The sequence below is a fragment of the Diadema setosum genome, chromosome 11 (assembly GCF_964275005.1).
Source record: "Diadema setosum chromosome 11, eeDiaSeto1, whole genome shotgun sequence".
Classification (NCBI taxonomy): domain Eukaryota; kingdom Metazoa; phylum Echinodermata; class Echinoidea; order Diadematoida; family Diadematidae; genus Diadema; species Diadema setosum.
The window spans coordinates 36,861,168-36,877,726 of record NC_092695.1 but is presented as its reverse complement, the minus strand read 5'-3'; the positions used below and the strand labels follow the sequence as shown (position 1 = coordinate 36,877,726).

General features: G+C 38.0%; 1 protein-coding gene across 1 annotated transcript in view; it reads left to right on the top strand.

The window, feature by feature from the left end:
* Positions 1–16,559, top strand: part of LOC140235466 (jouberin-like) — a gene marked incomplete at its 5' end in the record, with an annotated part of 48,290 nt that overhangs the window by 16,913 nt on the left and 14,818 nt on the right. Inside the window, 7 exons of the mRNA XM_072315493.1 lie at positions 6,216–6,270; positions 6,392–6,507; positions 7,758–7,926; positions 8,995–9,112; positions 11,158–11,160; positions 12,681–12,825; positions 13,766–13,899. Coding sequence (XP_072171594.1) covers positions 6,216–6,270; positions 6,392–6,507; positions 7,758–7,926; positions 8,995–9,112; positions 11,158–11,160; positions 12,681–12,825; positions 13,766–13,899 — 740 coding nt within the window. The remainder of the gene's footprint in view (positions 1–6,215; positions 6,271–6,391; positions 6,508–7,757; positions 7,927–8,994; positions 9,113–11,157; positions 11,161–12,680; positions 12,826–13,765; positions 13,900–16,559) is intronic.

Genomic DNA, 16,559 nt, shown 5'->3' with positions numbered 1-16,559 from the left:
GTTGGAGACACGAGTTGGGCATTTTTATAGTTATGCTTCATTTCTTTTTGGGCAATATGATGTAACATTATATATATATATATATATATATATATATTTCAATTTTTCAATTCAATTCAACTGAATTGAAATGATATATATATATATATTTATATATACTGTATATCACTGTATATATATATATATATATATGTATATATATATATATATGAATATATATAAATATATATATAATATTACAAACACACCAGAGGGGATGGACAAATCACACGTAACGCGCTGTTAAAAAAAAAAAACTGAATAAAAAACCAAACGACAACATGTAAGGTAATAGTTGATAATCCAGTACTTACGAATATCATAATCGCGCAGAGTGCTTTTGAAATTACCCTTATTGATATCTACTATAGTGGTCATGGATGCAACCATTTCCAATGACGTAATCAGAATATGAGACAAGTTTCATAAAAATACAAGGCGAGACTCGTCAGAATACAAGACAAGTTTCAACACCAAATACCAGCATGCTATAATTCAATTTTACTCTATTGATAGCCGAAAAGGATTAACTTCACTTCTGTAAAGCCATGTTGGCGACCACAAGCATTATTTTATAACAATTATGCATAAAGGAATTTTCAGTAGTATCTTTGTGTTTGTACGTGTCAGTATGATGTGAACATCACTTTTTTTTTCCAGTACGTGTTAAAGTTCCGTTTGAGACATATCGGAATATCTCAGTATATTACAATATCATTGTGACAGTCATTTTGGATGCCAAAAACTTTTGGCTGATTTGACAAATCCGCTCAACTGAGTTGAATGTAAGAATACGAATTATTGCTTTTCATCCTGGGTTTAATCCCCCGCTTCGCGTTAGAGCACACTATTTCACCATTTAAGTGTAAGAAAATGTTAAGGAGTTTCCGCTTATACAGGACATTTATAGATGTCTCAAAACCTTCAAAGACCTTCAGCACCCTCGAAATAGGGTAAAACCATCAATTTATTTTAGAATTTTCACCATTAAGAAAAAATATATTAACATTGGAATTTCTGCCACTTATTTTGGCTGTCATCTTGGACGTCTAAAAACCATAAAGAATGGACAAATTTAAACAACCAAGTTTCGAGGGTCATGGTGCTGAATAGGGTCTAAAATTTTCCAATTTTTGACAGTTATTTTGGTGGTCATCTTGGTCATCTCAAAACCCTAAAAAAGAACACGAAATTTGCATCAACCAGGTTCGGATTCAACATCCTCAAAGTAGAGCAAAACCGCCAATTGTTTTCAATTTTACACCATTTAGAAGGTAATATAGGGCTTACATGGAAAATTTCGTTTTTGACGGCCATTTGGGAGCCATTCTGGAGGCCACCTTTACTATCTCGAAACCCTCAAGGAAGCAAGAGCTGTATCCTGGAGCTTCAAACTCAAAATAGGGTAAAACCATTAACTGTTCTATATTTTACACCATTTAGAAGGAAATAGGGGGTCTACCTACGAATTTCCGTTTTTGGCGGTCATTTTTGGCGACCATCTTTACCATCTCTAAACCGTTAAGGATGCAAAAGTTGTATGCTGCAGCTTCGGATTCAGTACACTCAAAATAAGATAAAAATCACCAATTGCTTTCAAATTGTCAACGTTTAGAAGGAAATACATGGGAACTTCCGTTTTGGGCGACCATTTTAACGGCCATCTTTAATATCTCAAAATCTTCAACAATGCAGGAAGTTGCATCATCCAGATTCGGATTCAGCACCCTGGAATTAGGGTCGAACCATCAATTGTTTTCAATTTCTCACCATTTAGAAGGAAATACATGGGAATTTCTGGTTTTAATTGGCGGCCATTTTGGCGGCCATCTTGAATATCTCAAAAACTTCATGGATGCAAGAGTTGCATCATCCATGTTCGGATTCAGCACCCTCGAAATAGGATAGAATCATCAATTATTTTCAATTTCACACCATTAGAAGGAAATACGTGGGAATTTTCGGTTTTGGCGGCCATTTTGGGGGCCATCTTGAATATCTCAAAATCCTCAAGGATGCAAGAGTTGCATCATCCAGATTCGGATTCAGCACCCTCGAAATAGGGTGAAACCATCATTTGTTTTAAATTTCTCACCATTTAGAAGGAAATACATGGGAATTTCCAGTTTGGGCGGCCATATTGGCGGCCATCTTGAATATCTCAAAACCCTCAAGGATGCAAGAGTTGCATCATCCAGATTCAGATTCAGCACCCCCAAAATAGGTTAAAACCATCAAAAAACATTGGGTGGACGGTAAAACAAGGTTCAGCCTCTGGCACCCAGACTATAACTGCTCTTTCTATATTGCAATACTTGACTTCGTATTGATTCAAACAAAAACATTAATAACTTAATGTTCTTTAAGCCTATACCTTACACCCAAATTATTACTTTTACAAATTTAATTCAAGCTATCATAAAAATATCTAAAAACATTTCTCTCTCTTAATTTCATCTACTCCTTTTATGTCATAACCCTGAATATTAATACTTGTATGCTGGTAGCTCACACTCATTCCATTCACTCTAATGGTCCATGCTTCAGCCAACATCTAAAAACACACACCACACATCCATCATATAGGGATAAAATTCAATTAAACCCTTCATAGACTTATGCGTCTACAAAGCAAAACAAAAAAATTCAGAATCATCACAGATTCTCCATGAATGTTCTCACTTGTAAGACAAGAGCAAGTGTAAAATCGGCATTGAAATAATTTTAAACTCTGTCTAGTGGTAGGATTTTGGGGGAGAGGCGGGGTTGCCTTGAGCTCAGATGCCAGGGGACCGTCATAGCAGTACATTGTAACAAATGCTGGTGGAGGACTCTAGGAGCATCAGTACTCCTTTCCTTTCGGAGACGATATATTCTCAGGAGTCATCGCCCTTAGATAACTCTACATACGCGTCGCCGCCACACTGATTTGCAAAGTCGTGCTTTCCACGCAAAGTGCACATTTTTGACGAAAACCTTGTTACCCTCACTCAGGACAGGGACCTTACCCTTTTGATCCTGAACTTCTTATTCTTATCGCCCTTCTATAAAATTGGTCTGTTGTCTGGCCACTCTCTTTCGACGGTTTGTCTATCGATACTTTGTCCTCAGGGAGTGCGATACTCACACCCAGGGTTTCTTTATCATTGATCAACTTCAATCATTGCAATGAAATATCTATGCACTCGAGAAGATACCTCAAAACAATACAAAATCAATAACAAAACTAGCCTGACATTGGCAAACCCAATACAATCAGTTCAGTTCAATCTCGCAGGATTAAACTGTGTATGACAGAGGCACAAAAGTCAAAACAAAGCCTGGGTATTAATTCCCTACGAAAAATACCTGAGCATAGACAAAGCAAGAGAGTAACCAAAATGCCTAGTCAAAATCGCCCTCTCATTCAAAAAGAGGTGGTTCCTTATAAAAAGAAAGTGAGTCCAAAGTTCACACAGGGCAATGCCAGCTAACAGTAGCCAAGGCCGACAAGTGTTATGACGTCAACACCAGCGATCGTAAAACTAGGGAAACTGTGAAAAGTAGCCCTAATTCACAGCTCAAACTGAAAACTATAACATTCCCTGTCCAAAACAATGACAACACTCATAAAAAAATTGGCAGAAGTTGACTCACAACAATGAATCAGCAACACTTGTTATACATTTCATTTAACTTATTAATCAACCTCGGACCTGCTACCAATTGTAGCGCCGAGACTTTTCGGGTGGGGGAGGACCTTTCATAAAACACAGATATTAATACGCAGCGGAAGAATTTTTGTTGGGCTTATTGTTATGTGTATATGTACTATTATGTTAACATACACTAACACTCAAAATATATCCCCACCTTTCGGTCTACGGGAAGGTTTCAAACATATGTACAGTGTGCAACAAGTCACATCAACATCACTCAGTCACAACTATACACATTCACACATACAGCATGGTGAAACGCTTTCATTTACACTCACCATCATGCATACTATGCTCACCAGCAAAGAGTGATTAAATAAGTTCACTACCATGACTGCTGATCGATAACTATTAAGACAACTGTCTTTGAAGGAAATATATAGCTTCCTTTAATGGTTATATAAAGAACACATATACATTATTTACAATATGATTTAGTCATGCCAAGGGCATTCCAATCAGACCCTATGTCTGGATTTAATTGTCCTGTTTCTCAACGGTTTTATTTCTTAAGTCATTATAAGCTTGTTCCTAACAATTTAACCAAATACGAGCCATTGCAAAGATTGAGCAAGTTTTCAGTGCAGACATTTTACTTAAGCCATTGTTTCAGGTCACTGTAGTCGAGTTGACCTGAAATACCACAAGTTTGGAAGACTGTCAAAAGCTGGGATGCTCAACACATCCTCGCTCTTTGAAGAGCGGGAGCAAAAGAGGATAATCAAATAATTTCTTCTATCTAACTCCAAAAACGTCTATTGAATGAAGCAAAACTTCATGGATCAAACATGAATCAATTAATCTTAAAACGTAATGTTAAAACATGAATAACATTCGATACATAAATACACGCAAAGTAATTATATGGCAAGTGCACGATCTGTTCAGTTAGGCTTTACATAAATGCATTGTGAGCCTATATGTGATGTGGCAGCCACAGATAGCTGCAGTCTATCTGTTTTTCCTGACAATACCACTTCATTTAAATCCAAAATAAATGTGACTTTCATTTCAAAGTCATGCAATTGAAGCGTCAAACAAAGCATCATGTGCGGCATAGCAACACTGAACAGATGAACAAATAACCTAATGTACGATTTACCAAAGTGTCAATATTTATCATAAAAGCAAATGAGCTTAACTCTCGGAATCAATAAAATGTTAAAGAAAAAACAAACAAACAAACACATGTTATCAATTGACTTCTTTCAACTACTTGAACTACAGCAATTATTCATCCTTACTGATATTACTTCAAAGCAATCACAATTTCACAATAACAACAATTAGAATTGAGTGCAAATAGCTTACCTGAAATACCAAAAGTTTGGAAGACTGTCAAAAGCTGGGATGCTCAACACATCCTCGCTCTTTGAAGAGCGGGAGCAAAAGAGGAGGAAGTTTGAGCCAAAATGATGCAAGATGAGGTGGACGGTACCATCTTGCTATATTAGAGGGTGGATACTGTAATCTGAGGGGGGGGGGGTGGTTGTGGAGTCTTCAGGTAAAGCATATTTGTACTACATAGTGTGCTGTTTTACCACATTGTTATTAGCACTTATACACATGACACATGAAACACATTTTCTTAAACTAATTACTCTCAAATATCATAATTTCAATACTTGAATAACTTTTATCCACCTCCATCTGTTGAGATGGAAGAGTCCATTTCTCATGAAATGACTAACGCTACTTTCTCGAGAAAAGGCAATAGAGAGGGGAAGGGAGAGGAAGTGGTAGGTAAAGAGAGTGAGGGGAGACAGAGAGAGAGGGAGATTGGGAACCAAGAGTGGGAGTGGATAAAGCAAGAGAGAGGAGAGAGAGAGAGAAAGAAGAGGGCAGTGACGCAAGCTCCTACCAGAAGCTGGTATATATCATGTGCATTACCATGGCAACCACACTGACTGGACTTCAGAACCTGTCAGCACACAGGTGTGTGTTTAGAGCGGTCCATTACTGACCAGTAGTGACTATAGTGCTTAGGAATGTGAGCTGCTTGCCCACTTTCACTTTGTTATAACATCCTAATCATCATCCTGCTATAGTTTAGACTATTTTAACATACAATACAAAACATTATCTTAATTGCAAAATAAGTTTATCTATATTACTTAATGTTGCACCAAACAGGGGCTACAATGGCATGATATTAAGTGTCCTAATTTTTGCCAAGTACAGTGCACTCCCGTTATAACGAACACGGTTATAACAAAATTCCGGTTACAACGAAGTAAAAATTAAGACGGCAACATTTTCAGCTCTGTGTATTTTTATTGTTTATTTGTTTGGTTATAACGAAATTTCGATATAACAAAAACTGCCAGTCCCGAGGACTTTGTTATAACGGGAGTCAAGTGTACATGTTGACACAGCTCAATTATATATGATGGTAATCTATCAAAGTAATATGACTTCTCTGAGATTGTCTTTTTGTGTTTTGCCATTGAATTTTTACATTCTGTTTGTTTGTTTCAGACACTTAGCGTGTGGCTGTAAGGACAAGGATGGGTACCCTGTACTTGTGTATGAGGTAGGTTTCTTTGTTTTCTTTTGTCTGTTATTGTTTGTTCTATCCTCATAAACTCATGATACATGTGAAATAAAAACAATACATTCGTCTGATGAATGTAAATGACTGTTATGGTTCTTAGATACCCTCTGGACGTCTGAAGGGTCAGTTTCCTGGTCACTACGGGCTGATGTACGACATCTCATGGAATCCAACGGGGAGTTCCATCCTGACCGCTTCGTCAGATGGTACAGCAAAGTGAGTCAGAAAGTAGTAAATTTGGCCCTTTTGTATCCCCAGCTTCTATCTTACATTCATTCAGATCTATGAGGAAGAGCGGTCCTTAGCATACTTCATCATGTACTTACTGTAGACAATGATATAAGCTGAGCTGCTGACTAGTACAGTGTTATCCTATTTGATATTTTCTTCCTGATCAAATATAGGTAGGTATAGTTCTAAAATGAAAATACAACACATTCCCGTTATTGTGAACGCAGCTTTAATGATACTTTCATGACAACAAAGTAAAAATTCAGGACTGACTCTTTATATCATTGCATACTTTATTATTTGACTATAAAAGAATGTCAATATAACGAAAGAAGTTTGCAGGTCCCAATGACTTCATTAAAATGGGAGTCACCTGTATAATAAAATCTGAATTCCCATTTGTTCATAGAAATTTACCCATTCTGAACCATAATATGTTTGTTTATTTTGTGTGTGTTTGTTTCTTTTGTTGGGGGTTTGTTTTGGTTTGATTGGAAATCATCATTGTCTGGTGTTGTAGATGTCCTTCATAGCACAGGTAAAAGTGTTGTGTATTAAAGCAAAGATCACATCATGCAGAGTGGGGGAAGAAGAGTGCAGAGACAGAAGGATACTTCATTATGGACACTTCCATACATTGTACATGATGATGGTGATGTTGATGGTGATGATGATGATAATTGTATTGATGATGATGATGTTGGTGGTGATGATAATGGTATTGATGATGATGATGATGATGATATTGATGATGATGATGATGATGGGGGTGATGATAATAGTGATGATGATGTTGATGGTGATGATAATGGTGTTGATGGTGATGATGATGGTGATGATAATGACGGTGATGATGATGATGATGATAAAGTAAGAGTGTTCATGGAGATGGAAAGCTGTGAATGACAGATAGAAATAAGATGCAAGGAGTTGTAGTCCTGACATATGTCAAGTCAAAAGATATGTATAGTGATAGGGGCATAACGCTGGTGGTGGTAGCTGATGAGAGAGTTGAGATAATGGTCATAGCTGCTTTCTAATGAAAATGATGATAACCACATTGATGATGATGGTGATGATGGTGATGATGGTGATGATGATGATGATGATGATGATGATGATAATGATGATGATGATGTTGAAGTAAAAAACAGAATTACCAGCAGTTCTGTAGATGGAACAACTTCAGCACCTATGAAGACAATGCTTACTTTTTTAAATACTTTATACTCTAGGATTTGGCACATTGACATGCCAAACTCTGCTGCTGTGAAGGTCTTCCCCCACCCATCTTTCGTCTATGCTGCCTGCTTCTACCCAACGGAGGAGAAGTACATCATCACTGGAGGTTATGATAAGTTTGTCAGGGTGTGGAGCAGGGATAGTAACTCACAAACAGGAGAGGTACATCAGTCATACTTTTGAATGGATTCAGGAATCATCTGATGACAATCTTTGTGTGGAAAAGACTTACTTGCCTCAATTGCCCTCATATTGCTTGCTTGCTCATAATTTTCAATACTTTCTACTCACACACACATGCAAGTTTGTGATAATTTTGCTGGCATGTTACTACTGCAAAACATATGAAAATATACCACCATGGAATCAGTTACTGTAAAAGTGGAAATTTTCGCGGTGTTGAAATCTTCGCGGATTTCGCGCAACTAGAAGCTAGTGGAAAATAAAAGCATGCAAATATTTTTGCGTGCCATATGTTCCGGTAGCTGATGTCTTGATTTCGCGAAATTAAAAACACGCGAAACTCTTCTTACCTGGCCAAGCGCGAAAAATTAGTCACGCGAAAATATCCACTTTTACAGTATTTAGAACCATGATTGGTCAAGGTAATTTCTCCTTAGGTGCAGTTTATAGTGACCACATACTTAACATCGGCTTTGTGGTCTTTTATGTGTGTCTCTTACTAAAGCATTCCGCAAGCTCAGAGTATCTATACCTTGCAGACATGTGTCTGTCAACATAGCTGTTCATTGCATTGCACTGTAAATTAAAGGAACACAATAACACTAACTTTCAAAAAGGTAACTTGGTTAGGAAATCTTTATGATGTATCTTAAAAATTCCTGTATATTTTGCCTAATCATGTACATTTGATCATGGGCCTACTAGGTTCATGATTTGATAGAGCTCCAACTTTACATATTGATGATAATGATGATGATGAAACAGCATTTATATGGTACCATTTATCTGTAGAAACATTCAAAAGCACCAGAATTGTACATAGTATTTGATGAGTGCAAAAAATGAATGCTAAGCTGCAAGAGAAATCATATTAAATGTATGAAATATCTTATCCTGTAAATATCTGACTACATGATTTAGTGATGGCAGTTTCTCTTATTTTTCTAAAAATGCCCCTTTAAACTATGTCACACATTTTATCACAATGTCCTGTTCTTTTGTTTTTGTTTTTATGTAGTTTTTTTGTTGTTTCTTCATCATTGATAGCTGCTGTATGAGCTGGAGGGCCACAAGGGATATGTCAACTGCATGTGCTTTTCCCTTGATGGAACCAAGATGTACTCTGGGGACAGTGAAGGTGTCATCCTGGTCTGGAAGAGCACTGGTGAGTTCACTAGCTGTACAATACTCGGTGTAATGGAAGCACTTTGGTTTGACAGTGTTGCAGGTTCCATTAATTGTTGTATGGTATTAGTGCAGTGAGGTGTAGTAAATATTAGTGTAGCATAGAGTAGTATTATGTGGTGTAGTGTCATGTAGTGTAGTGTAGAGTAGTGTCGTGTAGTGTGGTGTGGTGTAACATAGTGTAGTCTAATATATTGTAGTGAAGTGTTGTGTAATGTATGTAACCCGAATGTTACACTCCCGAGTTCATAAATAAAGAATATCACACCTGGGATTAAGTTTTGACAAAATAATCCAATGACAAACTTTATTAGCTTGTTTGTCGTTCAACAAAGTACATCATTCAATTCAATTTGTTCACAGACTCAATTGTAACCTTTGTTACATTAGCATGATTAAATATTTGCCAGTGTATGACAATGATCTGACTCGTTGCTGTCTCTCTCTTTCTCGCCGGCTATCCTGTCGACGAGCCCAGAGTAGTCGCAAACCAGTCGTACACGGTAGCTGATGCAATGCTCAGTAGCCGTCAGTCACGCTGAACCAAGCAAAGGCTGGCCAAAGCTCTCATCCAAAATGTATCTAGTCAAAAGAGTTTATAAGACACAGGACTTTCCTAATATTGTGTCTATCTGATTCAATAATATTTCTTCAGGAGTATGGAAGTCCACTCCAAAATCTGATCTGGTACATTATCTATACATACTTGCCTCATAAACCTATAGGAGCGCAGTAGACAATATAGATATAAATTCCAGTCGCATACATTCAAATGTTTGTCAATTCACTTTGACATATAACAAGTGCTTATACGGTCAATGTAGCTTCTCAAACTTCAGTTTAACATTTCAACGTTCTGAATTATATGCAACACTGCTGCCACAAATAAAGCTTTGATCTATCTGATCGACTTGGCAGTATAATTGCTTGATTTGGGGTCTCCAAATATCTGTGACTCCTATTCAAATCTCACAATTTGAGTGGAAATAGCGCTCCACGCACACAATAATTACACTGAGCAGTTGTACACTTCACCACGCATGCATGTACAGTTAACATGTATACATTAAAAAGAGCATGAATATCTCCATTCATATATTCACAAGCGCACAGCTATTCCTCACATTTAGTTCTTTGCAAGGTTCTTCACATCTAGTGGCTAGTCCTCCCCTCTAGAGTTTCACATTCCACATTTCAATAGTGCAGTGACCTCTATCACTCACAGTGAACGGTCAGTTGACATAAATCTGTCAATCCAGACGAGGGGGGGGGGGTACTCATTGTAGACCTCAATGTTTACGAGCATAGCCTCACTTTCTCTGAGTGTGAGGTCTACAAGGCATTTCAATATGCATGTATGCAAACATCTGACTTCTAATTCCAAGTCAGCTTCCCAATTTTGTCTGCCTGTTAATGAACTTTAGTGTATGCATAATCATGTCCATTCATAAAACATTCAAAGCGCAAATACCTTGAAGTACATTGCAATGATCTTCAAATAATATACAAGCATCAATCATCGATCATCAGTACATTTAGCACAACATATACTACCTTCGGAATTTATATACATGATATCAGAGTCTCTCAATACGCAATCTCCAAATCTATTGTTTAGAGTTCTTAATTAACAAACACTCTCCAATGCAATACACATTATGAAAAATACAATGACTTACCTAGTCAAAAGAGCCAACACTCGTTTTCACTACAAGCTGCTCCACACGGCAGTCAATGGATGTACGTGCCACAACCAGTTGTATCACAGGCACATAAATAACAATACAGCTGATGCTTGTAAGGGTTTACCAGTATTTTGTGGTAACCTCTCGGCAGATAATATATGTGTGAGAAAACTTTCTGGATCACACAGTCGATGTAATAAGCAAAATGGATGCAGGCCTCAAAGCGCTGGCAGGAAGCAGATATGCCTATTTGCTCCAAAGCTATGGGCTTTTACACTTTTCTAACTTTATGTAAAGTGTTAATATTACAAACTTTCTCTAGAAAATCAGAAACTTCCAGGAAGTTAACTGACCAGCAGAAATATCATTGGTTCATGTTCCTATGACATCATTCAAAGTCTGCCTCATTGGCTAGAGGTCACTCATTCCCCTTGACTTCCAGGAACATGACTGACGTACTGACCATCCACTTGGCCAGACAAAGTCTTAACATTGACCAAGGGCAGTAACGACAGGCTTTCCAGTCACTCTCAAGCCTTCTGGCTACAGGGCTTTAAAGTTGCACTCCTGTGACCTTGGTCACAAGAGCTGCTGCCTAACCAGCATAGCTATATAACACATTGTTTATACTTATGCAAACACTGATCTACTTAACATAGTAGACAAATCATATAGCATAAGTCATAAAAAGCACTCAATTAGGGTATAGAGACATAATTATACCTCGTTTGCATAAATTATGTATTAAACATAACCACTGCACATACATATTTCTTATGCTGAAGTGCGTGGATCACACTATGTTCAGAACATATGACATGTCAAATAATAATCTTGCAAACAGTCATACCCTTACAGCCATTGATAATATATAGCACAACAGTATCTGTAATATAAAATGTGACACGAGCAAAGTAAATCTAGTAATGTACGGAGTTACTCTGCTTTAAGGCACACGCGAAACTAGCCTAAACAGTTCATTGGAAATTAGGGGGGGGGGGGCAGAGAAATGGGGAGGGAAAGGAATGAGAGAGAACAGAATTTGGGCTAGACGTGCACTCTACGTCATTGTCACAGAAAATGTTGGTCTACAGTTAGAACCAGTCCACTCTGTGTAGGCTTTGCCCATGGTAGGACACTGTCTCTAAATCCCAAAGCAACTACTACTTTGTCCTAGCAAGAATGACCTTCCTCTTCTGAGACATGGTCCTTTCGTTTCTCTTGATATGCCTGCACACCAACAAAAGGGAGGGGTGCTTAAAACAATATCCCTAGACTTGCTAGCTTGCTCCACCCTTGAGTTTTATTACACCTACATAGTTTAACACCAGCAGGGGCGCTTCACAGGGCTTGACCAGTCTCAATACACACAAGCTTACAATTGGACATTGGCTACTGGGGTCAAAGGCTGGAGGGGGAATCTTAAGACTAATCTTGGGGGTTACTAGTACACTGGTCGAGGGGTTGTTGGAAAACAGGTTGGGTACGGACGTCAGCCAGAGGAGGGATGAATGGAGGGGGTGGTGATAACAGTGACCATGGGTTTTCCAAGGAAGTAGGAATCTAGTCTGACGACATTCTGGAGAAATCTTAGTAACCCAAATTTTGGTGGGGTTACATGTAGTGCAGTGTAGTGTAGTTTAGTTTAGTGTAGTGTAGTGTAGTGTCGCATAGCCAAGTGCGTGTTTAGTAGAGAGGAGTAGTGAAATGGGATGATCATGCCGTTCTGTATATGTAGGCCTACAGGAGTGTGGCTTGGTGTATGATGAAGTGTACTATGCTTGCAGGGTGTATTGTACATAGATACGTAATAAGTGCAGCAAAGAGCAAGAGGCGTACTGGTATATCTTTCACCTTCTCCAGGTGGAGGTAACTGGATGATCCATCGGGATGCGACAGACAAGGAGTTTCAGGGGATCCCCATCAACAGTCTCCAGATCCACCCCAGTGGGAGACGCCTCCTGGTCCACTGCAGGGACAACAACATCCGAATGATGGATCTCAGATTGTAAGTCCCTTCTTTTCTCTGTTGCAATCTAGGAAGGTGCTGGTATAAACCCTGCCACAAATAAACACATGTACAACAAGATATGTAGCAGGTGTAATGTATGTGTAATATAGCAGGGAAATCTTTTACAGATACAAAATTAATGAGGAACCTGAGTATTGTGTTGATCATTGAGATTTCATCTTTAAGAGGGAATAATTGGACCCTCTGACCATAATGAACTGAAGGCTTTTATTGCTAAAATCTGATTATAAGGCTGTGTATTCATACAGAGAGCAAATAAACTAGAAATCTACTCCTTTGTCTCAATGAATGCATTTAATTTTATGTGTATGTGTGGAGAGATGGTTTTCATAATTTTTTCATTGATATATGGATTTCAGTCTGTTATTAACTTAAGTATTTGAAAGGCATTGGTTAACTTGTTATAAACAAAATGAATTTAGACAAACCAACTAATTTTTTCTTCATTTCCACTCTGCTGTGTGCATCTCTTGCCTTACTTCAGCACACAGACCAGATGTGTGTGGATCTCAGGGACGTACTGTCATTACATCCCATCCTTTGGTGTGATCAATAACACATGTGGACAATTAACCCATTGAAAACGAGTCCCGATAATACTCGGGCAGGTGTCCATGGGAATTGATAGCAAAATCAGTCCGTCCTCAATGGGTTAATACCATTACCTCAACCATTCATTCTACTACATGACTTGAGATTCTTTTACCTCGACTACTTAGTTTCCTGCTACTTTGTACCTGTCTTGCAGCTGTGAAATATCATTAAAAGTATACACTATCTATACACTATCTATATCCAGTGATTTCGCATTAATCAGTCGAGAAAATTAGTTTCAGCCACTAGGGATGTACTGTGCATGGGCCTGTGTATTCTTTTCGCTGATTAATTTGCATGTGACTTATCATTATTCACCCAGATACTGTGTGATGCAGCACTACGTGGGCGTGCTGAACTTTCGGGAGCAGATCCGGAGTGCCCTCTCTCCCTGTGGGTCATTCCTCTTCTCTGGTAGTGAGGATAGGCGGGGATATGTGTGGAACACCGACACAGGTACCATGATTCCCTCTACACTCTTCTAGTCCTATCCCTATTCATCACACACATTCCTACATGCCTCTCAGAGAGCCAATCACCTGAGACGCGCTGCCTTGACGCTTGATAAACAGCAGCAGCGGCTTCAGGGACAGCGCGTTTCAGGTGATGTGTGTCTTTTGCCTGAGACGCGCTGTCTTTCAAGATGTTGTTGTTGTTTATCAAGCGTTTTGATTGTGAAATCATGTTGTTGCCAAATTTTTACCTCCACGAAATAATCCTTATTACTCTAAAATCTCGTTCTTCAAAATAATCCCCTTAATCGAAAAAAAGCTACGACTATGATTTTTAAATCTTTTTAAGATAATAAAGATACCACTACCTTTGGAAATGAATGATGTTCCTAGGTGTACTGAGTTTGTACTTAGCTCTCTTTTGTATCGTCATGTAGGGTAGCCATAATGTGTCCATTTTTATCGCGCGCCTTCGTATCTTGTTATCTACTATCTTAGCCCAGAACCAGGGGCCCAGAGCCCAAGTGGGCCCAGGCTCGGGGGCCCGGTGGCCCAGGGGCCCAGGGGCTCACAGGGCCCAAGGCCGGGCCGAGGCCAGGAGCCTAAGTGCTGGCCCAAGGCAGGGGGCCCAACCAGGGGCCACCAGACTGAGACCACTAAGAGTACCAGTCATGACTTGCTGTGATAATGATGTGACAGGCCTGTGCATACACATGTTATGTAAATACACTGTACAGGGCTGTGCATATTATGTAAATACACTGTTCACTAACTATACACAGCCCAGTCGCTGTATAAATCACGACAGGGCTGTACCTGAGCAGCCCACAACACAGAGCAAACACAAAGCAAATTCTACGATTGCATTTAGTTTTGATACTTGACATCATTTTTTGTCACCTCAAACGCATCAAAGACAATCTTTATTAATGAGACTTCATACCGTACCTGTTTTCCTGGGTTATTTGTGGGAATTCTGCGATCTGGGTACTATTCGCAAATCTAGCAACATGTGAAAATATCAACTCCAGATCATGTAATGTGCATGTGTACATTTCTGTGTTCACTGCTGTATTCCATGAACATGAATTCAACAACTGCTGTTATATCCTGTAATATGAGCTGCCAGGACAAAACTCACATACGCTCTGATTCTGTATAGCAATCACTTTCGAAGCAATGTATTGATACATTGCTTTGAAAGTGATTATTTCATTTTTTATATACATTTTGTCTCTAAATAATTGTATTTTTTAAGGAAAAAAGCTTAAAAAATGGAATTTATGTAAATTTATGCAAATTAAGCAAAAGGCATTAATTGTTTTTATTTCTAAATGTGTCCAATAATCTCATTACCCTTGAAAATACCAGGTTCAGCACTTAAATCACTTTAAATGGGTGCGCTAGCAGTTCCAAGACCTTTCTTTGGAGTATAATGCCTCTGTAAAACATGGAGCTATTGACCCCCTATTCATCGGATGTGCTGAAAATGTATTTTAGGACATTTCTGGAAGATTTCGCTGTAATTCTTTCCTTATTATCATTTCCTTGTGATTATTTCATTTTTTATATACATTTTGTCTCTAAATAATTGTAATTTTTTAAGGAAAAAAGCTTAAAAAATGGAATTTATGTAAATTTATGCAAATCAAGCAAAAGGCATTAATTGTTTTTATTTCTAAATGTGTCCAATAATCTCATTACCCTTGAAAATATCAGGTTCAGCACTTAAATCACTTCAAATGGAGAGTTTTATCCAATTTTTTGACAAAAGTCTAGAAGTTGGCGGCCATCTTGGATTTTGGCGGCCATTTTGAGTATTTCTTACTTGTGTGCTTGACACTCGAACCAAAATTGATCTATAGACAATTACCTTTACAATGGTACCAAAAATTAAACTTTTACATCAACTTGAACTGAAAATCAAAAATAACACATGCAAGGCCCCCCATTAATGGCATCTCATAGCAATTTTGGTCACATGCTTTGTCAAATTTTCTGCAGTTGCATATGTAAAAGCCAGGGCGTGAAGCATGGAGTCACATCTTTACTCGTTGTTGCTGAAAAAAAAAAAAAATAACAACAGTTGTTATATAATGATAGTTATATGCCATCTATTGTTGAAACTGCAAAGTCATACCATTTTGAATTCATCACAGCAAGCAAGATCTTGTAGTGTGTAGACTACTTTATAAGCTGTTATTTTCGCATACAAATACTTTTGCGAATGAGGAGGTAACAGACATTTTCATGAGATGTTGTTTTTGTGATTTTTTATACTGAGGCTGTCATAATAATTGAACTAATGCCTGTCAGGTCAATATATTTTCATGTGTTGTTAAATTCATGGTCTAACAGTGATTAGCAAAATTAGGGAAAATTAAACCCTACAAAAATAACAGCTTATACAGTACTCAACAGGAAACTGAAAACAACTTATCATCCCAATTTAGTCATCGCTGTCAAGTACAAGCACTGTAATGTTTTTGTTTTCTTCACTATACATAATATGCCTACTTTCCCATAAATGCAACTTTTTATTTTTTCAGCTAAGGTTCCGGAGTTGATTTTAAATTCTATAGAGACTTTACACTTAACAGTGTTCTCAATTAATACACAGAATTACAACAAGTTTTGATATATGTTTTATTAGTTAATTACAGA